Raw genomic sequence first — 27,094 nt, 5'->3', positions numbered from 1 at the left:
ATACTTGGAGTATAGTGTGTAATTTGAGTCCCCTTGCCAATGAAATGACACATATACTGTAGGGGGAAGTGCAGCTGACAATCACCAGACTGATTCCTGGGATGGTGGGACTATCCTATGAGGAGAGATTGAGGACACTGGGTCTGTACTTTTTTGATTAGAACATTGAGAGATAATCTTAAAGAAGTCGAAGCATATGGTGCTGGTAAAGCACAGTCAGTCAGGCAGTATTACAGAGCAGGAGAACTGACATTTCGAGAATAAGTTCTTCAAAATGTCGATTCTCCTGCTCCTCGGATGCTGCCTGACTGGCTGTGCTTTTCAAGCAGCACAGTCTTCGACTAGAATCTCCAGCATCTGCAGTTCTGACTTTCTCTAATCTCACAGAAGCTTACACAATTGTTTGGAGAAAATGCAGAAATGATATTTCCCATAGCTGTGGGATCTAAATACAGGCGATATAGTCTCGGAATAAAAAGCAAGGCATTTGGTACTGAGGTGATGAGAAACATCTTCATTCAAAGCCTGATGAATCTTTGGATTTCTCTTCTGATTGTGATAGCTCAACCGAGTAGGTTCCAGGCACAGCTTTGTAAAGTTCTGGTCACTGATGACATCAAGGAATGTGGCTTACACCTACTATGTTCGTAAATTTCATGCTCCATCGTTATTAATTAGATGTAGAGGGTGGTGTGGATGTTTTGAGGTTGTGGCAATATGTTATATGAATGCATTTTTTTAGTCTGAAGCAAAACTCATGTAAAATATTTTCTTTCAGCTATCACATGGCGCAATATTTAAAGGATTTATACTTGAGCCAAGAAGAGCTCAAGAAATTGAGTTTGGTTTATAAAACAAATGGAGTGAAAGAGGTTCAATCCCTGTTACAAAATAAATTAGACGAGCTGGACAGTGCAGAACTGAACATTGCCATAACAGGAGACTCTGGGGCAGGGAAATCCACCTTTGTTAATTCTGTCAGAGGGCTTCGGGATGTTGATGAGGGAGCCGCCATTACTGGCGTTGTAGAAACTACAATGAAGCCGACAAAATATAAGCATCCTACCCTACCAAACGTTTATTTCTGGGACCTGCCAGGAATTGGAACTACAAAATTCCCTGCTGATAAATATCTAAAGGAAATGCAATTTGAAAGGTATGATTTCTTCATCATTATCTCAGCCTGTCGATTCACAGAAAATGACACAAAACTCGCCAAAGAGATTTATCGGCTGAGGAAGAAATTCTTCTTTGTTCGATCCAAAATTGATAATGATCTTAATTCAATGGAAAAGGGAGGGAAGGAATTTAATGAAGAGGAAGAACTGGAGAAGATCAGGAATGACTGTGTTAGCAAGTTGGAAAAAGAAGGGATTGAATCACCAAGTGTTTTCCTGATATCAAACTTTGATCTGAATCTATATGATTACGATCGATTAAATCAAGTTCTTCAAGAAAGTTTTCCAGAGATAAAGCAAAGTGTCTTCATGCTGTCCCTTCCAAATATAAATTTGGATATTATAAAGAAAAAAAATGAAGAGCTAAAGAAGCGAGTCTGGATGTTGGCAATAATTTCCGGAGCAGTTCCTGGACTCTCCTTTGCATGTGACATTGCCATATTGATTGGGGCACTAGTACATTTCCAAATGTATCTGGGTCTGGATGATGCCTCGCTTCAAAGACTGGCCAATAGGGTACGGAAACCTGTGAAAAATCTGAAGGCAGTGGTGAAAACCCCCCTGGTGGGGGGTGAAATAACTGTTGATAAAGTGAGCAGAATATCCTTCCGTCTTGCTGTTGTCAGTTTCTCAATACTTGAGACTATCTTTTACCTTGTACCTGTCCTTGGATCCATTTTTGGAGCAGGGTCATCATTTCTTATGACCTACAAGCTGCTAAGTGCTGGACTGGAAGATCTTACAGAGAGTGCACAACAAGTGGTGAAGACTGCCTTTGGGATTGAATCAATCCGGTGAGTCAAATCTGTAACTAATAGATTAAGGTGATTTAACCATGAATGTTTCAGGAATTCTACTCCATGGTATTCCCTTTTTGTGAAATAATTCCTCAAAATGTTCCTCAATCATTTTAGGGAAGGGGTCTGTGTATGAACATGCACTTAGAGCTTGTCACTATGTAATATGGGACAAGAAATTGAATCAAATGAATGTTAAAGAGTTTACTCAACTTCATGCATTCACGGTACCCAGCCCATTCCCTTTGTTGAAAACTAAATGAAAAATTTTTATCCTTTTCCAAGAATCATAGAATCATCGAATCATCCAGCACAGCATCTGACCATTCAGTCCATATGCCTGTACTCAGAAATGCCTGGATTTTTCAATGGCATTCAAATTAACTTCCATTGTTTAGCCCCTGTGTATTTTGACTCATAATTGTTGTGAGCTCACAGAATAACAGCCTTACTTGCACTGTGTCATTAATGAGCTGATCGTAAGCCTTCAGTGAGAATTTAATTGCAGGGGTCACATGACTAGTGCAAGTCAGGAAGTAAACTTGTGTTGCATTTCTATCCCAAACCTACAGCAAGAACATCATGACTGAAATGGAAAATCCAAGGTTTACAAATCCAATGATAATGTACGAGGTGGCATGTTGGCTCACAGAACCAAGAACCCTGGTTCAATTCCACCTTGGGTGATGGTCTGTGTGGGGTTGCACAATCGCCCCATGTCTGTGTGGGTTTCGCCCAGGTGCCCCTTTCTCCTCCCATAGTCCAAAGATGCACATATTAGGTGGATTGGCCATGTTAAATTGCCCACAGTGTCCAGGTCTGTGCCAGCTAGTGGGATTAGCCATGGCAAATGCAGGGCTACAAGGATAAGGTACAGGTTGGGTCTGGGGTGGGATGCTCTTCACAGGGTCTGTGTGGACTTAGAGTCATAGAGATGTATAGCAGGGTAACAGACCCTTCAGTCCAACTCATAGAGTCATAGAGATGTACAGCATGGAAGTAGACCCTTCTGTCCAAAATCCAACCATGCTGACCCGATATCCTAGGTTAATCTAGTCCTATTTGCCAGCATTTGGCCCATATCCATCCAAACACTTCCTCTTCACATACCTATCCAGATGCCTTTTAAATCTGCAATTGTATTAGCCTCCATCACTTCCTCTGGCACCTCACTCCATACACATACCACCCTAAGCATGAAAAAAATGCTTCTTCGGTCTCCTTTATATCTTTCCGCTCTCACCATAAACGTATGCCCTCTAGTTCTAGACTCTCCAGCGCAGAGAAAACACATTTTCTATTTGCCCTATCCATGCCTCTCAGCTTCCGATGCTCCAGGGAAAACAGCCGCAGCCTATTCAGCCTCTCCCAAAAGCTCAAATACTCCAACCCTGGCAACATCCTTGTAAATCTTTTCTGAACCCTTTCTAGTTTCACAATATCCTTCCGATAGGAGGGAGATCATAATTGCATGCAATATTACAAACGTGGCCGAACCAATGTCCTGTATAGCTGTAACATGACCTCCTAATTCTTATACTCAATACTCTCACCAATACAGGAAAGTATACCAAATGCCTTCTTCACTATCCTATCTATGTGTGACTCTATTTTCAAGGAACTATGAAACTGCACTCCGAGGTCTCTTTGTTCAGCAACACTCCCTAGGACTTTACCATTAAGCGTATAAGTCCTGCGAAGATTTACTTTCTCAAAATACATCTATATCTAAGTTAAACTACGCAACCCATTGGCCCATTTGACCATGGTCCCATTGTACTCTGAATGGCCTGCTTCAGAACTGTATGAATTCTATTCTATGAGATTCATTCTCTGAGCATTGGTAATTTTTACATTTCCACCCACATAAATGCCATTCACATTATGTTATAGTCACAATAGATAATTACATTAAAAGGGGAGTTTTACTGTAACAGACAACACACATCAACACAAACAGTTATTGAGAAACAAGCCCATTTTCTAATAATGCCAGAACATTTTGCCACCTTCAACCATACACCCTGGCCTTAGAATCATAGCTGGATTTTTAAAATTAATTCATAGAATGTAGGTATTGTTATGTAGACCAGCATTTATTGCCCATCCGCAATTGCCCAGAGGGAATCAGTCCCATTGCTTTGGATCTGGAGGCACGTGTCGGTCAGACACCAAAAACAGGTATTTCTTCTGAAGGCTCACTGGACCTGAAACTTTAATTTTGTTTTTCTCTGCACAGATACTGCCAGACCTAATATTTATTTCCAGCAATTTCTGCTTTTGCTTCTGATTTCTAGAATTTGCAGTTCTTTTGGTTTAGACCTGATACCGGTTCTATTCCCTAAATGAGATTAGTGAGCCAGTTGAGTTTTTACTTCAATCAACAATGTTTTCACGGTAATCCTCAGTTCCTGAATTCCAGATTTTTAGTGGATTCACATTTCACCATCTGCAATGCAGATATTGAACCAGAATTCCCAGACTATTTTATGGGTCTCTGGATTAATGTCCCATGAACATACCACAAGGCTGTCACCTCCCCTATCAGTGTCTGTCAGAAAAAGGGTCAGTTCTCAGTCATTTCATTATGCTGACTGATGGGCTAAAGCGAGACACAAACCCTCCTATAGACCATCGTAATATGGATCAGGAATTTCCAAAGGGAGTCTGTGTTTCTCTGTCGGTGTGACGATGCCTCTCGGGTGATTTTAACGGCAGATTTTCAGGGATGTAAAATCTTTTTCAATCTCCACCTCTCCTTTCTCTGTTGCCCTGGAAATTCCCCAATACAAGTGCCTCTGAGGGTCAGGACCTTCCCACTTTTTCTCCAACCATGATTTCTTTCCTCCCTTGTGCTTGCAGCCAGTAGATTCAATGGTGGTGTGTAATTGGGCCTATCAGCAGCAAGCATCGGAGAGAAACAGACAATGATTGGAGGACCATTGAATAGGGTCAGGGTAAGCAACAGTGATAGTTTTGAGAAGTCTGTAGTGATACAAGAAATTGGAAAAAGTTAGGGAACCATTGACATAGACCACCAATTATACTGATTACCCCTCATATGGATTACTGCCAAACTGATCATCTCTTTGCATTGGTCATCCCACATTGATATCACGCATCCAATGTGATAGCTCAGAAGAGAAGACAAAATGCCTTAGTGGCAACTGTGAGAAGAACTTTGAGTGGTATATGAGAGCAAGTCTCTCCTTGTTGGCAGCATATAGGAGATGTTCTTCCTCAGCTGTGATGCCTACTCATGAGTTCAAAAAGACTAGATACTTGCAAGCAGAGACCAATTAACTGCTCATTGCTCATTGCGGGACATCGCAGTGCATAAATTGTTATATTTGGTTACATAACAGTATTAATTGTAATTCACCAGTGTGGAAGCCCAGCCCGAGCTTGCTGGCTTCTTGTGAACGCCTGTCCGAGAACAGAGAACCACCACTTGATTAATAGAGTCAACAGTACTGTCTTTATTCAAGATTGCCAGTATACACGTATACAAACAAGCTTGGGAGCAGATCCACTCTAGCCCACGCCGGATGCTAGACAGTGGTCTCTCGCTCTCAATTGGGAACGTTGTCATATTTATACATAACTTCTCACGCAAGGCAGAATCCCATGTCATGGGGTTATCACAAAGTATGTTAATCAAGTTATACTTAAATGTAAACGTACACATCAGGAATGTTCTAAGTCCGACATACAAACGCCAGCATTACCTCAAGTTAAGACATTAGCATTTTTCTGAAGATAAGCTATCAACATTTTCTTTAGTTAAGACATCAGCATTCTTGTACTGCTCTCAAGTTAAACATTCAGATACCAGAATCGCTCGAAAGTTAAACATTCAGATATCAGCATTGCTCTGGTGACTGCCCCTTGACTAGGTGGGTGTACTATGGACTTGTGTATTCGGACTTCTTTCAGGGAACCTTACAAGTTGCAGTGTTAGCAGTTTGTGTCTCGCTCAGCATGTCGGTCAATACAGCCAATGCCCCACAAACATTGACCATTTTACCCGACACACTGGGCGCCATTTTCTATATGGTCACTGTTTCTATCTTCAACTTACCATTCCTCCCTTTTTATCATTTTATGATAAAACTCAGATATTAATACGTTGAAGTCGGGCAAACTCCCTGCCTGTTTCTACATCTGAACCGTCATCAGCCAAAAGTGTAGATGTCAACCCTTCCTTCTGTGTCCATATCGGGCTTGACTCTTTTTCACGTCGGCGTCGTGCAGGACAAGTCTGACAACTTCTTTTGATAAGGGCCCAAGCGATTCGGATACAAATACAAATGCCAAGAATGATGGCCAGAATGGAGAGAATGTCCAACCCAATAGACTTTAGCCATCCCAGCAGCTGACACAGTAGATTCCACCAGGCACAGGCCTCATCTGAGACTGTGTGGTCCAGATCATATGCCTTAGTGGCAACGTCGTTAATTAGTGAAGTGTCATTATATACAGCCAAGCTCTCATCCTCAATATAGGTACAGCACTCAGGGCCAATAATTGCACATGCTCCCCCTTGGCTTGCTAGGAGATAATCTAAAGCCATCCTATTCTGTAAGACCACCATTCGTATGGCAACCTGTTCGTGTGCCAAATGACCCAGGGCATCCGCAGCAGCTCTGGCCATTGCCTCAAGTTCGTGGCTGAGATCGCGGATCTGGTCCAGGGCTTGCATAACACCTTAATTGGGCAGAAGGGCGCCAAAGAATCTGCTCCAAAATGACTGTTGGTGGAACAGGTCTCTCTGGCCTCGAGTATGAGGTTTGTAATTTGAATTAAGGTCGTGCCACTTCTTCCACTTGCTGTTAACTTCTGGGGTTGAATTCAATAACCGGAATGCTGGGAGGTAATATATCAGCGCACAGGTGCCCTTAAACTCAATGGGTAGGTATTCATAGGCTGTGTGATTGCATAACCAAAATGTCCCGTTAAGTGCAGGCGTAATGCAGTGTTTAGCATGAAAGAGGACAGCACCCATGTGACTTGTAGGTGCATCGGGATGAGGCTTTTCGTTAACACACTGGTCCCAATCGTCTTCTGGGAAGCCCTCAAAGGGGTCTGACTTGGTTTCATCCTGATATATTATTTCCTGACATCTGTTGTCTTCTAAGTCCCCCATGTCATGCGTTCCTGTAGCACTGTGAATGCACCATTTAAATTCTGGCACCACCGCGACTGCAAAACCTTTCGGTATCACTTGCCAGGTGTTATAACAACTCCTGAGGTAACCATAATGGATCGGATACTGGTCAGAAATGTCTCTATAGGGAATAAGTTTTGGGATTTGTTGGGTATGTCTACAGGTAAGACTGCAGAGTTCATCCTGACTTGTAGGGACTGCGATCATGAGGAATCCGGACCCTACCGAGTGTGGGCCTGGGACGCAGACTATTTTGGTATTCTTTCCTTCATCAGTCTGATTGTCAAGATGATTTTTTAATTTTTCAAGGAAGCCAATAAAGGTGTTGCCGATAAGACTTGTTGCTTCCAGTGGATTGCTTCGTTTCTTTCGGTGGGTCTCAAGGAAACGGTGCGGTAGGCGGACGAGGTTTTTGGATTCTAAGCAACCGGGAAAGTTGAACAAATAATTTCTGGGGTCCGCTGCTGTATTATTCACAAAGCATGGCAACACGTGCGTGTATCATTTAGGTGCGTATAGGTATCACCAGATTTGGTGCCATTTCCGCGTAGGCACACATACATTACTTCCTGGCAGGTGCCAGTGTTATGAATTGTTATATTACGGGGACATTCTGTCCTGGCATCCAGAGTTGTGATATTATTTTCAGGGCACCACTGTCTAAGTCCTGTTAAGTTTTGTAAATGATTTACGCAATCCTGCGACCATGCAATATTTTGGATGACTATGCTGCTATAGTTAAAAGTGGCATTGGAGTAGTCGGGAAAGCCGACCAAGGGACAAATTGTCTGGTTAAAACCCCTGCCATCCGAGCCATGATGATTGCACGTGGCGTTCAATCTGACCTGAACTATTCTAGTGGGGCCTGTGTTATTCAGCGTTATGCTATTCTCCTGTTTCCATATCCACCAATCCCCGGTAAGGTTGCAAGGGATAGCTAGGGCCTGACTGGACTCACTTATATTATTAAACTGGGTATCTGTCACTCTGGGCGGTGGTAAACTCATTGGGTGGGTGCTGGTAGTCATATTGTCACTCATAGTACTCACGAGGCCACTAAGGGTTATTACTACACCATTGGGGTCACCAGGAACAATGCTTGATGCCATACTCACAAAACCATTAGTCATATTAGTAGTAACATCTGTAGAGTTTGAAGTTGTCGCAGGGGTGCCTGCTCTTGTTGAAGTATCAGCGGTGACTGCACTAGAGTTGCTTGTAGACCCTTGAAGAGTAGAAGGTGCACCGTTGGTGGTGTTACTGATTTGCGTCGATGTCCATGCCACAGTTAGGCAGAGGCCAGAGAGGAAGATGGTGGTTTTCATCGTTTCAACTTTCCTTTAGTCTTCCTTCCTTAGTGGCACCTATGTCAAGGGAAGAGAAAATACATACAGCAGTAGCTGCCCCTTATTATCATTCCTCCCCAGTAAGCTTGCAATGGTGTAGGCTAATCCAGGCTTTACGACCTTCAACCTTAACAGCAGTAGGGGTGGTAAGGAGGACTTGGAAAGGGCCCTCCCACCGGGGTTCCAAGCCGTGCTTTCTGGCAAAGTTTTTGATCAATACAAAGGTGCCAGGTCGGATGTTTGGAGGCAAAGGCAAATCCGACTGCAGAGGCCTGGCAGCTTTAACCATCGCATGGTTCATGCGTAAGGCATCAGTTAAGGATAAAACATAGGAGATCATCCCATCCGACATCTGATGGATGTCAACAGGAGAATCAGAGAAGTCAGAGCTAAAGGGAGTGCGGAGGGGCCGCCCATACAAAATCTCGGCGGGGGAGAGACGGTGGGCCCCTGCCGGGGACACCCGGAGTTGAAACAAGGCAATGGGCAAATTTTGAAGCCACGAGAGACCGTTGTCAGCTGACAGTTTGGCCAATTTGGATTTCAAGGTCTGATTAGCACGTTCAACCAAACCCGCGCTCTGAGGATGGTAGGCACAGTGGAACTGCTGTTTGATATTTAGAACTTTACAAAGTTCTTGACTAACAAGGGCCACAAAGTGAGGGCCATTATCGGAACTGAGTGTCCGCGGCACACCAAATCTAGGGATGATCTCCTTGAGTAAAGTCTTAACAACAGTGTCAGCCTTGTTATCGGCTGCAGGAAAGCCTCAATCCATTTACTAAAAACATCGACAATAACCAAAACATATTTACACTTGGCCGTTCTGGGTAGCTCAATGAAGTCCATTTGCAACGTGTCGAAGGGGCCTTCAGGTAGCGGGGTTCTACCCTGTTCACAGGGGACCCCCTTGCCGGGGTTATGCTGCATACATGTCAAGCATTTTTTGCTTTGTGCTCTAGCCAATTGCAAGACCCTGGGATGCCACCAAGATTCCCAGACTAAATCTGCAGTTTGTCTAGCCCCACAATGCGTTAAGTGATGGATGACATCGACCACCCAGACAGCTAAAACATCAGTCATACACACCTGGCCCGCTGGGGTTTTCCAAAGACCTTCAACGTCTTTGAAACATCCCAGATCAGTCCATTCATGAAGTACATTATCAGGGGCGTCCCCCTGTAAGGCAACAATATCAGCAGTGGAGGGAGGCTGCTTGTCAGGAACCGAGGCCCTAATAGATTTCCTCTGAACCATCATAGAGGAGCATGGGAGCCCCGTAGCCTGTTTAGCAATTTCATCTGCCTGTCTGTTTCCCATAGAAACTGGATCCGTTCCGGCAGAGTGCGCGGAACATTTAATAATGGCCAATTCGCGAGGACTTTGAATGGCCTGTAACAAATTAATAATCTCCTCCCTGTGTGCGATGGGGGTCCCAGATGAGGTGAGGAAACCTCGATTTTCCCACAGTGTCCCAAAATCATGGGCGACCCCGAAGGTATATCTAGAGTCAGTATAAATATTAGCTGTAAGTCCGGAGGCTAGCTCACATGCCCTAGTTAATGCAATTAATTCAGCCTTTTGAGCGGATACCGCGGGTAGGAGGCGACGCTGCTCCATAATCCTGCCCCCCGCATCCACTATACCATATCCAGCCACCTGTTCTCCATTCTTGTTTACAGAGGAGCTACCATCCACGAACAAAGTGACATCGGGATGTGGGAGGGGGCGGTCAGTCAAGTCAAGTCTGGGCCTAGTGTCTAGCATGATTTCCTGGGCGCAATCGTGAACGGGGACAGGAGTCTCAGCAGGAATGTCAGACATAAAAGTTGCCGGGTTAATATTTGCACAATATTTGAAGGTCAACGAGGGGTTCCCTAAAAGGAAGATTTCATAGCGAGACTGGCGGGCAGATGTCAGGTGTTGCGTCTGCATTTGGCCCAACATAGAAAATACTGCATGAGGACTAAAAACAGTGACCGGTTGTTGGAGTGTGGTGTTTGCTACAGCCAACACCATCAAATACGTGGCAGCCAGTTGTTGAATACAATGAGGCTGACCACTAATCACAGAATCCAACTTAGTAGAAAAATATGCCACCGGTCTGCGGGAACCTCCATGGTCCTGCGTCAAAACCGCGACCGCGCAACCCGCACTAGTGGCCACAAAAAGCTGGAAAGGCCTATCGTAGAGGGGTCTCCCTAAAGCAGGAGCATTTGTTAGCGCCTGTTTCAACTGATTAAATGCCTCAAGTGCAGCATCAGATAGAGTGAAGGACTGCCGCTCAGTGGTAAAGGGGGTGAGAACCTTTGCTAAGGGAGCAATGTTAGGAATCCATTGTCTGCAGAAGTTAATTAATCCCAAAAACCGTCTCATCTGCTTAGCCGTGGTAGGGGCCGGAGTATTGACAATCGGACCAATTCTATCTGGAGCCAACCTACGCTCATGTGCTGAAATTTCCACCCCCAGGAACTTAATTTTACGTTGGCCAACGACGACCTTGCCATAGTTAACTACATAACCTAACTCAGCCAGTTTGTTGAGGAGATGCTTGGTGTCCTTTTCATTAGACAAGGCATCAGAGCTGGCAAGTAAAAGGTCATCCACGTATTGTACCAGGGTGGATCAACAAGGCAAGTGGATCTGGTCTAATTGCCTTTGGAGAATCTGAGAAAATATTGTGGGGGAATCACAAAATCCCTGTGGTAGTCTCGTCCATGTATATTGCTTGCCCAAAAAGGTAAAGGCAAACAAATATTGGCTGTCAGGGGCTAGGGGAATAGCAAAATAGGCATTTTGTAGGTCTATCAAGGAGAACACACACGCCTCTGGAGGGATTGCTGCAAGTATGGTGGCAGGATTAGGGACGATAGGGTGCAAGGGCACCACGATTTTGTTAATTTCACGGAGATCCTGAACTAAGCGATACTCGCCAGGTTTACCTGGTTTAGCCACGGGAAGGATAGGGGTATTGGCTTGCGATTGACACTCGACCAAAACTCCCTGAGCCAGTAGATGATTAATCAGGCCACATAGAGGGGCCACGGCTTGACTCTTGATAGGGTATTGCTTGACACTGGGGATCCGTGCTCCTGGCCTTAACATGACACTGACAGGGGCAACTCCCTTCGCCAAACCCACACAGTACTTGTCGGTGGCCCAAACCGCAGGGTCAATCTCGACCTGGCTGTAACCACCTTCATGCTGCCGTAGCATGGACAATACCGGTTCGGGATGGTCGAGGTAGATGATAGAAAGGCCGTCTCTTAAGTCCTGATACCCAATTACATTCGGATCTGACAAGGCTACAGCCTGTGCTACCATGGGTCCTAAGTCCTTTGCTGCATATACCTTGTGAACTAAGATAGTTTGATGTGGGGCAATACCGGGCGTTTGGTTCCAAAGTTCTGGTGGCACCCAAACGTACCAAGCCGTACCCTGTTTCCCATTAACTTTAGCCAATCGCATAAATGTATACTGATTGCCTAGCAAGGATTCAAACTTCTCCTCCTTTCTCTGGTCAACTCCTGACTTATCATAACAGAGCGTTACATGAGGGGGGTAATGATAAGGGGTCTGGAGTTCACTGTCAGAGTCAGGGAAAAGTGCCCAAAAGCGTGCCGGAGTGAGGAGGGAGTACTGGCCTTTCTGTGTCAAGCGGATTTCTTCTGGGGTGCAGGTGATGACCACCCCAAGACCACCCAGAATGTCTCGTCCCAAGATATTGATGCCAATGTGGGGGTTAATCACAAATTCATGCTCCCATTCCTCGTTTTCCCAGCTAGCTTTCAATGGTTTGGTAATTTGGTAAGGCACAGACTTGCCCTCAAAACCTTTCAAATGTTGAATCTTGTCACCGCAAGGATAGTGGATCCTTACTAGTGAGGATGCGCATGCCCCTGTATCAACCAAAAAGCGTTCAGGGGTACCTTCAATTAATAGGGTTACAACGGGCTCCGGTAGGGGGTGTTGGGAAAAGACAGGCAATGTCTCAGTAGGTCATTGTTGTGGGGGCGGTTGGGGTGGTGGTATGTCACGGAACGGATTGTGATTGCCATACCCACCTGTGTGTGTGCCTATAGCACCCCTGCCCCTTCCTCCTCTGATGCTTCGACCTCTTGGCTGTCTAGGGCAATCTCGTCTCCAATGGCTAGGATGTCCACAGTTAAAGCAACCCTCCCCTTTAGAGTTATTTGTGAACTGAATTGCCTGGGGCTTACCAGGATAACCCGAGTTCCAGGAGTTAGGAGTCCATGCCTGGTCACGCCAGTCAGGGGGGCCTGGTGTATAAGGACCACCCCTAGCTGGACCATTTGGGTGCTGCATCGCGTGGAACTCGCCCCTTTGCCAGCCTGGGACACAAACCTCTGGTTCCAGCTGATAGCCTCTATTGTCAGACTGCAGCTGGGGACCGGGTAATCTCCACAGCCCTTGCTGCTGAGTTTGCTGGGGAGGGGCGGGAGGTTGTCGCAAGGGGCCATGGTAGTTTGATCACTTTCCCGTACCGCAAATTCAGATTTAATAGGTTTCTCGGCCTTGGGACCGTCACCCTCACCCCATAATGCTTTAATTGCCCTAGCTGTATCACCCTGTGAAGAATTGATCCAATTTAAGTTGTTAGTTTTCCATCTATCTTGTGTGGGTTTAGGCAGAGTGCTCATCAAGAGACTATTATACTGTTGTGAGACAGCCCCTGCTCCCAAGGGGAAAAGAAGGTCCCCAGAATATGTGCCATAAATTGCATTAAACCTTTGTAGGTATTCATCAGCGCCCTCCCCCTTTTTTGGTTTTAGATCAATGATTTTTGCTAAGTCAACCGGTTTTCTGAGAACCTGCCGCATTGCTCCCTTAATTTCCTGTTCCTGCTGTGGTTGGTTCGGGTGTTGTGCTGTAAAGGCAGTCCAACTGTTGGCACCAGGGGGCATATTTAAAATTTCCAAAAATTTTGTCCACTTAGAGCCAATAAACACAACCCTCAAAAAGTTCCAGATATCTTCTCCCACTGCCCCGTAAGCCTGCCAAATACTTTCCACTGATTCACACCATTTTTGTGGGTCCCTATCTTTGTCAGGGAGATTCATAGTCAATGCCAAAATTTCCTGCGGTTTCCATGGCGTAAAAATTTCTAGGGTAGGGGGGAGACGAACCGCAGCGACAGGAGGGTTAGCGTTCGGCTGGGCGGGGACTATTACCCGTTCAGCTTGAGGATTAGGAACAGTACGCATAGGGAACATGTGGCCTGAGGGTTCTTCTATCTCTGAACTGTCATCGTCAGCCTCCTCTGTCCAAGGGTAGGGCAATTGCTGTTCGGGTTCGTAATGAGGTGGAGGCCGATATCCCTTTTTCCCTGTGCTTGGGGTAAAACTTCTTTCAGGACGTGCCTTCGGGGGTGTTGTGCCTGGTGAAGGGGGTTGGGGATGGGATTCCATGTTCTTGGAACTACTTCCCTTATCTTCCCATCCTGCACCCAGCCTCAGGTCTGACAATGCCGTCTCCACCGCTTGGTTGGCCAACCGTTTGTTCTCGTTAGTATTTTCCTCAAATTTTGCACATGCAACCTTGAGTTCATGGAGGGTCAAAGGAAGCCCATCCTTGGTGACACTTAACCCCCTTTTGGTAGCATTATGTAACCAACTGTTGTAAACCTTCTGCTCGTGTTGTTTTTTAGCTTCCTCTTTCTTTCTTAAGCATGCATTTCTTAGTTTGGCCATAATTTTTTCTTTCCCCCTGTTCCCTTTTTCCATACTAACTCCGTAGCTCTCTCTACAATCTCCAATTTCCACGTACCCCCTACAGGCCATTCGTCGAGTCCCAATTTTTCTGTTAGCCATCCTGACAATTTCCTGAGTGACTGCGCATCCTCAGCATATTCTGTGCAGACTGTTACAATTAATGATCCCGGATCCTCCCATTTGTCCACGAACTGTCCCATAATGTTCCCTAAAAGTTCCCTAAACCTTGTGGGCGGTGCTTTTATGAGATTCTGCTCAAAGGACTTTAAACCTTCCCACCCAGACGTACTTTGGTGCTTTTATGAGGACTCTAACCTCATGGGACTTTAAACCCGTACGTATCTAACTACTCTTATTTCTACCCGCGCTCCCAGCGCTTTTTAAAGTTTCCTACCTTCTATAGCGCTCCCAGCGCTTGGGTGGTGGTTCCTTTCAAAGGCTGTTCACGGGTTCGTTCTGGATCCCGTCCGGTAGCAGTTCCTGCTGCGGTGAGTTGGATCCAGGTCCGCCCCTGGCTTGGGGAGACACTAGTCGCGAGTCCCAAACGGTATACTCACGTCCTAGTTGCGCCCGTGCCCACCTTGCCTCGGCAAGACCGTATCCTGTTCAACCGTCACCAGGAGCCGCCTTCCGTTGGGATCCCACCGCTGCCACCAAAATGTGGAAGCCCAGCCCGAGCTTGCTGGCTTCTTGTGAACGCTTGTCCGAGAACAGAGAACCTCCACTTGATTAATAGAGTCAACAGTACTGTCTTTATTCAAGATTGCCAGTATACACGTATACAAACAAGCTTGGGAGCAGATCCACTCTAGCCCACGCCGGATGCTAGACAGTGGTCTCTCGCTCTCAATTGGGAACGTTGTCATATTTATACATAACTTCTCACGTAAGGCAGAATCCCGTGTCATGGGGTTATCACAAAGTATGTTAATCAAGTTATACTTAAATATAAATGTACACATCAGGAATGTTCTAAGTCCGACATACAAACGCCAGCATTACCTCAAGTTAAGACATTAGCATTTTTCTGAAGATAAGCTATCAACATTTTCTTTAGTTAAGACATCAGCATTCTTGTACTGCAAGTTAAACATTCAGATACCAGAATCGCTCGAAAGTTAAACATTCAGATATCAGCATTGCTCTGGTGACTGCCCCTTGACTAGGTGGGTGTACTATGGACTTGTGTATTCGGACTTCTTTCAGGGAACCTTACAAGTTGCAGTGTTAGCAGTTTGTGTCTCGCTCAGCATGTCGGTCAATACAGCCAATGCCCCACAAACATTGACCATTTTACCCGACACACCGGGCGCCATTTTCTTTTTGGTCACTGTTTCTATCTTCAACTTATCACCAGTAATTAAATTGATGTGCAATGTGAGAATGTGGCAATGTGCAAAATAAATGTAAGATCGTTTACATGATTCAACACAGCATGTTAAATATTTCATTACAGAGATTCATTCTTCAGTCCAGGAGAATTAAAAAAACTGCAATCAGCTTACAAAACAGGTGCACTTAAAGCGGTTAAACCAATGATATGGAAGAAGTTAGATGATATGGACAATACAGTGTTGAACATCGCAGTAATGGGAAAAACAGAATCTGAGAAATCCAATTTCATCAATGCAGTGAGAGGACTTCAGGAGAATGATGAAGAAGCAGTTATTGTTGGCTACACAGAAATCACAATGGAGCCAATCAGATATAAACATCCCAACATACCAAATATTTATTTCTGGGATCTTCCTGGAATTAGAATGCCAAAATTCCAGGCTAAAAAATACCTGAAGGAAATTAATTTTAAAAGATTTGATTTCTTCATCATTATCTCAGCCAATCAATTCTCAGAAAATGATGCAAAACTTGCCAAAGAGATTGGACGTCAGAAGAAGAATTTCTACTTCATTCGGGCTGAAGTTGATAATGATCTCAATTCATTGAGAAAGGGAGGGAAAGAGATTGATGAAAAGGAAGAACTGGAGAAGATTAAAAATAACTGTGTTAGTGAATTGTTGAAGGCGGGTATTTCAGTACACAATGCGTACCTGATGTCATATTTTAATTTGAATCTTTACGATTTTAATCTTTTCAATGAAACTATTGAGGATGATCTTCCAAATATACAGAAAAGTCTATATAGACTGTCCGTTCCAAACTTAAACTCAGAGACTGTTGAGAAAAAAAGGAGAGAGCTTGAGAAAAGAATCTGGATGTTGGCAGCACTTTCTGGGGAAAAGGGAGCAGTGCCAGGTTCTGGAAGTGCCATTAGCTGTAACATTGAGGTACTGATTGGAGGAATACATCATTTCCGTAAATCTCTGGATCTGGAGAATGCCTCTCTTCAAAGACTGGCCAAGATGGCAGCTAAACCTGTGGAAGATCTGAGAGTAATGGTAACAACACCCCTGGCAGGGGAAATAACTCCCAATTTAATTACAGAGTTACAACAAGGTCACACTGCTATCACCATATCAGAACTTAAATACAGCCTTGACTTTATACCAGTCATAAGTTCCCTCTTTGAAGAAGGATCGTCATTTCTTATGATCTACAAGATGCTGAATGCTGCACTAGATAATCTTACAGAGAACGCAGAGAGCGTGGTGAAGGCTGCATTCGGGACTGAGACAATCCGGTGAGTCAATGTGGTTGCTGATATAATTAAAGGGCTCTAAGCTGGAACATTGCAGGGATTCTGCTTTATTTATACTTCAGTTTTGAGAGTTTATTGCTGAAAATATTACTTACTCATTTCAGGGAAGGGGTCTGTGAATCAGTGAACGAGTTTGGGTGAAATGTGACATGAAAATGCGAAGGATATGAATGTTAAAAGACCTCAACTAATTTCACAAACACATTGCAGTCAGGTAATTCTGTCCATTAAACAGAATAACAAGGAAGCCTCCCTGTGCCCGAATCACTGACAGTAACCATTCAGTCCATCATGTCCATAGTCAGAAATGTTTGCATGCCTCAATGACAGTGAAGGGTTCAGTTCCCATGTCCAGCTCCTTCTCTGTGATGTGTTATGGACCAACTGATCCCCTCAAAACATTTCAAGGAAGTAGCCCCGATCCTAACTTTGTTTTAAGCAGGTGTAACGCCGATATTCCAGGAGGGATGCAGTTGGTCAAATCATGTAGTTTTAAACAAAACAGAATTTATTTACAAGTTTACTAAATGAAACACAAACAAAAGAGAACAGAATACTGAATGACCTAATCTATTTGAAAACCCAAATAGCCCTTGATTCCCTTGTCTAATTCCAAACTGTCAAACTGTCAATTCCTGCACTGCTCTTGGAGTTGAAAACTCCAAAGAATTCTGACCATCTGAAAGAAGAAATTTCTCATTGTTTCAGTTTTAAACAGGAGAGGTTTTGTTATGAAACTGTATCCCCAAGATCTAGATTACCCGGAGAAAATTCTCTCAGAAACCACCCTAACAAGATCCCTCAGAATCTAATAAGATCAATAAGATGATGCGCATCACTCCTTTAAATTCCATTGAATTCGATTCCAGCCTGTCCCACCCTCATGATCCAGCCCCATTCTTCGAAACATTGATCGAGTGAACTTCCCTCAAACTGCCCCCAATGCAAGCTCTCCAATGTGATTAAAACTATTTGGGTGGCACCGTGGCTCAGTGGTTAGTACTGCTACCTGACAGCACCAGGGACCCGGGTTTATTTCCCACCTCGAGCAAATGACTGTGTGGAGTTTGCACATTCTCCCCGTGTCTGCGTTTGCTCTGGTTTCCTCCCACAGTCCAGGTTAGGTGAATTGGCCAAGTTAGATTGCCCATAGCGTTAGGTGAATTAGTCAGGGGTAAATGTAGGGGAATTGGTCTGGGTGGGTTCTTCTTCAGAGGGTCAGTGTGGACTTGTTGGGCCGAAGGGCCTGTTTTCACACTGTAGGAAATCTAATCTTATTTATCACCTTCACTATGTATCCATACAACTGCTACAAATAAACACAGTTTCTTGAAAAGATATGTTAACCTCTCCTCTTCCATAGCACTTCCACAGAAGAGGAGTAACCTAAATATCCAGAGATCTCTGTTTGACTTTCACCTCAACCCTCTGTCTTCAATCTATCACTGCATCAGCACTATGAAGCAGCAGCCAGTAAACACCCATTCAGTCAGGATGAGTAAGTGTGAGGGGAGACTCAATGGTGATACGTTAACACAAAGTGGAGAATAGACATTTGAACTGGGACCAGAGAAACAATCTCTACCGTATGGAGAGATAGAAAATCATTGCCTTTTGCTGCAGTACATCAGAAAACAGATCAGGGAAGGGGAGGTTTGTGTTCTAGCAAAGATAAATTTGTGAGTGATTCATTTCATTTTTTTATGCAATCTCATAGTGTAGATATTAGCTGTTACATGTGGCCACATGATACCAGTGTTTCTATTTCACCAGAAGTGTATTGGGCATGAAGAGCTGAATTTTCCCATATCTTGAAGGAATTATTTACAGTACAGGAGGAGTCTATTCCATCGTTTCTGTACCAGCTTTCGGAACAGCTACCTAGCTAGTCTCACTTTCCCACTTTCTCAGTAGTCACTTTCAAGTACATATCTAGTTCTCTTTTGAAACATCCTAAGGAATCCATCACCAACATCTCCCATGCAGTGCAATCCAAATCTTAACAACTTTGAGTAAAGAAGTTTCCCCTCATCTCACTCCAGGCATTCTTGCTGACAATCTTGAAACTGTAACCCGTAGTCACTGCCATTCCAATAAAGTGAAACAGAATACTCTTCTTTAGCATGTCAAGATTGTTCATAATTTTTAACACTGCGAGAAGGACACTTTTAATCTTCTCTGCTTTAAGGAGAATAAGCCACATTTCTCTCGTCTTTCCTTACATCTAAAATCCATAATTCTTGGTTTTACTTTAGTAAATATACTTTGCACTCTCTCCAAGATTTTATCATCCATCCTTAAATAAAGAGCCCAGAACTGAACATAATAACTCAATGTGGTCTGCCCACATACTTCTCTAATGGGTTTTGAATCTATGGAATTCACTATTCCAGAGTGTGCTGGTACATTTAACAAATTTAAAGAAGAAATTGGTCTTTAATCAGTATTGGTTCAAAGGATCACAAAGAGTGGGTAGGAAAGTGGAATTGAGGCCAAGATAAAATATCAGTTGGTGTATTAAATGGCAGAGCTGGCTCAAAGACTAAATTGCCTACTGGTCTCCTAGTTTTATGGTCTAATTTTCTCTAAGTTCTATTTTCGACAAGTTTCAAAAAGGGATTTCTCTTCACAAGGTCCGGTGGGTACTTTTTAAGCAACCATCCCAAACTCACCTCATTAATTGCCTGTAATGCCCCTATAGTGCACCTCTTGTCTGATACTAGCCCAATTCTCTGACCCACCTTCACTGGAAGAACTTGCTACTTCTGGGATATCCTGGTATCCTTGGTGCCAGTGCAATGGTTAAAGGAGATTGTACATCAGATCAAATTCTGGCAGTCTGGTTGGAAAATGTGATTTGTCATTTCAATGTGAAGGAAGTCCTCATCTGACGTTCCACACAATTATCACAAATTCCTTACATAGCACACATTGCTCAGGGCTGAGGAAGATTCTGCCTAAAGAGTTTCTGGATATCTTGAGGTTGTAGCATGTACTGCAAAAGTGCCCATTTCTTTCATCTGCTGTAAAACATCATGTTAAACATTTTCTTTCAGAGATGAGATCACTCAATTTTCAAACTCAACTTGCTCCAGTCCAACAGAAACACTGAATAATGTGTGTGAAACAGCTGGGCTAACACCAAAGAAGGTAAATGATCTGGACAGTTCAGAATGTAATGTTGCAGTGACTGGAGAAACCGGCACAGGGAAATCCACCTTCATCAATACGATCAGGGGACTTCGGGACGATGATAAAGGAGCAGCTAAAGTCGGTAACACAGAAACCACAATGGAGCTAACGGGATATAAACATCCCAACCTGCCAAATGTTTATTTCTGGGACTTATCTGGAGTTGGAACAATGAAATTATCAGCTAATGAATACGCGAGAGTAATGAAATTTCAAAAATATGACTGCTTCATCATTATCTCAGACCGTCAATTCACAGAAAGTGAAGTGAAATTCGCTGAAGAGATTAAACGACTGGGTAAACAAATCTATTTTATCCGATCAAAACTTGATAATCATCTTGTTTCAATTAAAAAGCAACGGATACAATTCAATGACAAAGACGAACTAGAGAAGATCAGGAATGTCTGTGTCAGCAAGTTGCAAGAGGCAGGGATCCCATCACCCAGAGTATTCCTGATATCAAATCTCTGTCCTGATCTGTATGATTTTAACCTGTTAAATAAAGCTCTTGAAGAAAATCTTCTAAATGTGAAGAAAGATGCCTCTTCTAACAGGGCACTTCTTCTAATCCAAAATCTTGAGCTTGTGGAGGAAGAAAGGGAAGTGCTGAAGAAACAAATCTGGAATCTGGCAACTCTTTCTGGGGCAGTGGGGACAGTGCCAATTCCTGGAGTCTCCCTTGGTTGTGACATCGGGATACTGATTGGAGCAATAATACATTTACGTAAGTGTATGGGTCTGGATGATGTCTCTCTTCAAAGATTGGCCAACATGACAGGAAAATCTGTGGAAGATCTTAAAGCAGTGGTGACAACTCCCCTGATGAGGGAAATAACTCCTGATGTCATATATAGAATGCGTTGGGGTCTCACTGCTGCCTCCACCTCAGCAGTTGAGCTTGCTGTATGTAATATTCCAATCATTGGTTCTCTCTTTGGAGCTGGATCATCATTTATTATGACATACGTGTTGCTTAAAGACACACTAGACGATTTTGCAGAGAATGCACAGAGAGTGATAAACACTGCATTTGGGACTGAATCAACCCAGTGAGTCTGTGCCGTAGCTGATCAGTTAAAGATGTCTTGTTATGAGCACGATTGAAACTGACACATTATGTTAATATTTGATTGGGCACCATTAACAATTTCACTTGCTTAATGTTGACAAAGTTTCTAATCTCAGATGTTTACTAACAGAATAAAATGACAAAAATTTTCGACAAATATAATAGACTTCATTATACAGAGTTAAAGAAACAAAACAATCTATTATACACATAAATTATTTTTAAAAAACTGTTGGACCATCTAACATCGATCTGTAAATGACATTGGCAAGTTCAGTCCTGCCATCCCTCCAAATCCTTCTCTTAACATCTGGGGCTTATGCCCAGTTGGAGATCTGTCTCACAGAGCAGTCAATAACTAACAAAGTCATATGAATAAAATCATATCTTATAGACAATGTTCCAGATATCATCTGAAATGACCTGATGATGTCCAAATCACTGATTGTATAAATCCATTACAAGGTCAGTAGGTATACTGACACAGTGGTAAACAGACAAGAATGATTTGCCCTTGTAGTCCTCATCATTGACTCCATGAAGTCTCATGATATCAGGTCAAACACAGGCAAAGAAACCCCTGCTAGATACCACCCTCCCTCAGCTAATGAACCATCCTGCCTGTTTTAAGCATCACTTGTCATCACAGTGAGGATGAGAAGGACACATAATGTACCTGAGGAATTTCAGTAACCACCACAAAGAATGGCTGAGCAGCAGCATGACTGTTCCAGCCCAAAAGGATATTGTCCAACAAAAGGGAAAACATACTTGACCTCATCCTCACCAATCTACCTGCTGCAGATACATCTGTACACAGCAGTATCAATAAGAGTGACCACTCCACAGTCCTTGTAGAGACAAGGTCCTGTCTTCACATTAATAAATCATGTTGTGTGATACAATCACCAGGTTCAATGGGACAGATTTTGAACACGTTTTGTAACTGAAGACTGAGCATCCATGAGACTCTGTGGGAGCACAGTTACAGCCAAACACAATCTGCAACCTCATGGGCTGGAATATTTCCTCTCAACCCTTACTATCAAATTAGGAGATCAACCTTTGAACAATGAAGTGTGCAGGAGGCCATGCCAGGAGCAGCACCAGGCATAACTAAAATTGAGATATCAATCTCGTGAAGATGCCAATGGAGTTAACTTCAAGGGCAATTAAGAAACCGCTCAGGCACTGGATACTGCCACGGCTATTGGCCCTGACAACATTTCGGCAATAGTACTGCACATGGTGCTCCAGAACTTGCCACTTCCTAAACCAAGCTGTCCCAGTGCAGTTTCAACACTGGCACCAACCTGACAATGTGGAAAAATGCTCACAAAAAGCATGACAAAACCCAGCCAAATACAACCCAGCCAAATACCTCTCTACTAGTGCTCTTGATCATAAGTAAAGTGATGGAAAGTGTAATCAACAGAGCTTTCAAACAGCACCTGCTCAGAAATAACCGAAGATTATAATATAAATCGGACGAACTCATTTGGGATCAAAACAGTGTAAGGCAATTCCAGCTTCTGAGTATTCCAACTGCTCGGAGTGGCACTCTAATTCAGTACCAGAGTGAAGGTCTTGTCCCGGAAAATGACATTGAGATCTCATTCCAGCATGGAAATCTTGTAACCCATCCTGGAGCAGCGGTCTTCCATTGTGGCAGCCTTGCTCTGAGGGGCAGTCTGAGCTTGGCATGGCAGTCTCCAGGTTTGGAAGTCTTGTTCTTCCGTGGAGATCTCGTGGCTTCTTCTTCAGCAGCAGCTTCTGGGTATTCCAGTGTCTGTCATCTTGATCAACTTTCTCCTAAACTGAGATTGAGCTGATAATGAACTCTGCCTTAATTTTTACTATTGTTCAAAGTTTGGGAGAAGATTTGTAGCTCGGGTGCTCGTTGTTGCTGGGAATTTGTGTTGCAGACATTTCGTCCCCTGTCTAGGTGACATCCTCAGTGCTTGGGAGCCTCCTGTGAAGCGCTTCTGTGCTCTTTCCTCCGGCATTTGGAGTGGTTTGAATCTGCCACTTCCGGTTGTCAGTTCCAGCTGTCCGTTGCAGTGGTCGGTATATTGGGTCCAGGTCGATGTGCTTATTGATTGAATCTGTGAATGAGTGCCATGCCTCTAGGAATTCCCTGGCTGTTCTCTGTTTGGCTTGTCCTATAATACTAGTGTTGCCCCAGTCGAATTCATGTTGTTTGTCATCTGCGTGTGTGGCTACTAAGGACAGCTGGTCGTGTCATTTCGTGGCTAGTTGGTGTTCATGGATGCGGATTGTTAGCTGTCTTCCTGTTTGTCCTATGTAGTGTTTTGTGCAGTCCTTGCATGGGATTTTGTACTCTACATTGGTTTTGCTCATGCTGGGTATTGTCCTGGTGAGTTGTTGTCTGAGAGTGGCTGTTGGTTTGTGTGTTGTTATGAGTCCGAGTGGTCGCAGTAGTCTGGCTGTCAGACTATTGTCTTATCTGTGGCTTATGTCATTCATACAGATGCTGTGGTATGGTAACTTAAAAAACATTTCATTGTCATTTTTTTATAAAAATGCATGTAACAATAAATTACTATTCAATTCCATATATAATATTGTTTAGAGGACTTCAGTTTAACGGATTGTGAAAATGGATTTATTTCAAAATTTTTTTGGCAACACCTCAAATAATTCTTTTAAGAAAGTCACTGAAAGTTCATTGTAAACAGCGGAGTTTTCTTTAGACAAGCTTTTCAGTAAATCACATGACTGATGATAACTGCTTGCTTGAATTTAGACCTGGGTGGGAGCTGCTTTTGAACAATGACTGTATATGTTCACCAATTATAACATCTTCATTGAAGAGCTTCTGTTTTACTAATAAATCATTTATTGTGCTTATTAAGAATCCTGGTTGATAGACCTCTTGTTTAGACTTGATATTGATGGGCATTTAATTGACTATCCTGGTAACTGGAAAGATATTATTTTTATTTCTGGTGTGAGCCATTGAGATAAGAGAGAGTGCGCTCTTCAGTAAGTTATAATAACACACTCAGCACAATCTTTCAGGCAGCTATTGCATTCTTTGCTTGAACTGTACATGAGTAGGTATAGTATTGACTCAACAGCTACACCCATCCTGCAAAATCAGATTCAATATTGTGTTTTTCACAACACTCACTTTGCAAAGCAGTGAGACGCAATACGTTTTAAAAAGCTGAATACAATGGATGCTGGAAACCCGATCTAAAAACAGGTAATCCTTAAAAGGTGTTGCAGTTCAGATCGTATCTGTGGAGCGTTATGGACCAATCTGAACCTCCTCAAAATAATCGAAGGAGGTAGACTACCTTTTTCATATTTCAAAATTAAATAGAAGGAATTGTCTGATCTGCGTTTGATCTCACCAGTCCATTAGACTGGATTTGAACACAGTAGACTACATTGGAGGAAGTGCTACCTTACCAGATAGGAATGTTTTGGACAATGTATACTAAGCAGAGAGGAGGTGAGAGGACAGGTGTTACATCTTCTGCACTTGCAATGGAAAGGAGCCAGGGTGAGGGGTTGGAATGTTGGGGTGTCTGAGGAGTGGATCAGGGTATCCCAGAGGGAAAAAAATTTAAATTGTATGATTACCACTGCGAGTGAGAGTAAAAATAAAGGAATACATTAAATGAATACATGGCTGGAGAAATGGTATAGAAGGGAAGGATTCAGATTCCTGGGATAAATAAACTGGATTTGGGAAAGTTGGAACAGTGGAAGCAGGATGTTTGCATCTGGCCAGGACCAGCATCAAGGTGGTGTTTGTGGGTGAGCGGGGAGCAGGGAATGGTGTTTGCTAGTGCTGTTTGGGTGGGTTTAAAGTTGAATGGAGGTAGGATGGCTACCTGAGCAGGGAGAAGGAGGAGGAAGAAACAAGATAGAACCAAAAGACAAAAAAGTAAGAAGTAAAAGTGGAAGACAGAAAAACAAACAGGGTTGGTAAACAAATGGGGCAACAGTGCAAAACAAAACTTACAGCAAAGTTAAAAAGTCAAAGAGTGTGTTGCTGGAAAAGCACAGCTAAGTCAGGCAGCATCTGAGGAGCAGGAGAATCGACGTTTTGAGCAAAAGCCCTTCATCAGTAATATGGGGGGAGCCCACGGGGTCTGAGAGATAAACGGAAAAAGTGGGGCTGGGAGGAAGATAGCTGGGAATGCGATGGGTAGATGAAGTTGGGGTGAATGTTGGAGAGGAGGGTGGAGCAGATAGGTGGGAAGGAAGATGGACAGATAGGACAGTTCAAGAGGGCAGTGCCAAGTTGGAAGGTTGGATCTGGGTTAAGGTGGGGGGAGAGGAAATGAGGAACCTGGTGAAATCCACATTGATCCCGTGTGTCTGGAGGGTCCCAAAGCAGAAGAAGGGGCGTTCTTCCTCCAGGCGTTGGGAGGTAATGGTTTGGCAATAAGGAGGCCCAGGATTTGCATGTCCTTGGCATACTGGGAGGGGAAGTTAAAGTGTTCAGCCGCGGGGCGTTGGGGTTGTTTTGTATGTGTGTCCCAGAGACGTTCTCTGAAATGTTCTGCACCCCACCTTATCCCAGATCCAACTTCCAGCGGGGCACTGCCCTCTTGACTTGTCCTATCTGTCCATGTTCTCTTAAATGTTCTGCAAGTTGGTGTCTTGTCTCTCCAAAGTAGAGGAGACCACATCGGGACCACAGTTACAGAGGAATGTTTCAGAGACATAATCTATTGTGTCTGGATTTCATCAGGTTCCTCATTCCCTCTCCCCCCACCTTATCCCAGATCCAACTTCCAGCTGGGCACTGCCCTCTTGACCTGTTCTATCTGTCCATCTTCCTTCCCACCTATCTGCTCCACCCTACCCTCTGACCTATTACCTTCATTCCCAACTTCATCTACCTATCACATTCCCAGCTACCTTCCTCCCAGCCCCAGCCCCACCCCCATGCCCCTCATTTATCTCTCAGCCCTCTTGGCTTCCCCCATTCCTGATGATGGGCTGATGCTTGAAACGTCGATTCCCCTGCTCCATGGATCCTGCCTGACTGGCTGTGCTTTTCCAGCACCACGCTCCTCGATTTTGATTTCCACCATCTGCAGTCCTCACGTTCTTCCAGCAAAATTAAAAAGACAAGTCTAAGCTTTGTGTCTTAATGTGTGGAAGATTTGCAAGAAGACAGGAGAATTAGCCGTGCAAATAGAAATAAACAACGAAGATATAGGTGTGATTAAAGACATATGTAATCATGGGCGGCACGGTGGCACAGTGGTTAGCACTGCTGCCTCACAATGCCAGAGACCCGGTTCATTTCCCACCTCAGGCGACTGACTGTGTGGAGTTTGCATGTTCTCCCCGTGCCTGCGTGGGCTTCCTCCGGGTGCTCCGGTTTCTTCCCACAGTCCAAAAATGTGTGGGTCAGGTCAATAGGTCATGCTAAATTGCCCATAGTAATAGGTAAGGGGTAAATGGAGGGGTATGGGTGGGTTGTGCTTCGGCAGGTCGCTGTGGGTTTGTTGGACCGAAGGGACTGTTTCCACACTGTAAGTAATCTAGTCATATGTGTGCAGGGAGTTGAACATCCAGGGGTATTCCTAATTCAGAAGAACAGACAAAAATGAAAGGTGGTGGAATAGCATTCTTAGTAAAGAAGTAAATCAAAGCAATATTGAGGAAGGATATTGGCTTGAAATCTGTATGGATGGATACAAGAAAAATCTTGGGGCAGAAAACGTTGTTGTGGATTGTCTCCAGGCTCCCAAATAATCAAAGGCTGTAAAGACTTGCATTTAAGAAAGCAAAGATGCATGTAGTGAGGTACGACTGTAATCATGGCTGATTTTCATTTACTGCTGACAATGTGTTGCTGGAAAAGCGTAGCAGGTCAGGCAGCATCCAAGGAACAGAAAATTCAACGTTTCGGGCATAAGCCCTTCATCAGGAACTGACTTTCATTTACAATGTGATTATAT

General features: G+C 43.8%; 1 protein-coding gene across 1 annotated transcript in view; it reads left to right on the top strand.

The window, feature by feature from the left end:
* Window positions 1-24,000, top strand: part of LOC132820438 (uncharacterized) — a 46,034-nt gene extending 22,034 nt beyond the window's left edge. Inside the window, exons 2-4 of the mRNA XM_060832573.1 lie at window positions 779-1,972; window positions 15,677-16,858; window positions 19,933-24,000. Coding sequence (XP_060688556.1) covers window positions 786-1,972; window positions 15,677-16,858; window positions 19,933-21,124 — 3,561 coding nt within the window. The 5' untranslated portion in view covers window positions 779-785 and the 3' untranslated portion in view covers window positions 21,125-24,000. The remainder of the gene's footprint in view (window positions 1-778; window positions 1,973-15,676; window positions 16,859-19,932) is intronic.
* The last annotated feature ends 3,094 nt before the right edge of the window (window positions 24,001-27,094 follow it).

This window comes from Hemiscyllium ocellatum, chromosome 11 (genome assembly GCF_020745735.1).
Source record: "Hemiscyllium ocellatum isolate sHemOce1 chromosome 11, sHemOce1.pat.X.cur, whole genome shotgun sequence".
Lineage (NCBI taxonomy): Eukaryota > Metazoa > Chordata > Chondrichthyes > Orectolobiformes > Hemiscylliidae > Hemiscyllium > Hemiscyllium ocellatum.
The sequence above is the reverse complement of the archived record's forward strand: the minus strand, read 5'-3'. Positions and strand labels throughout refer to the sequence as shown.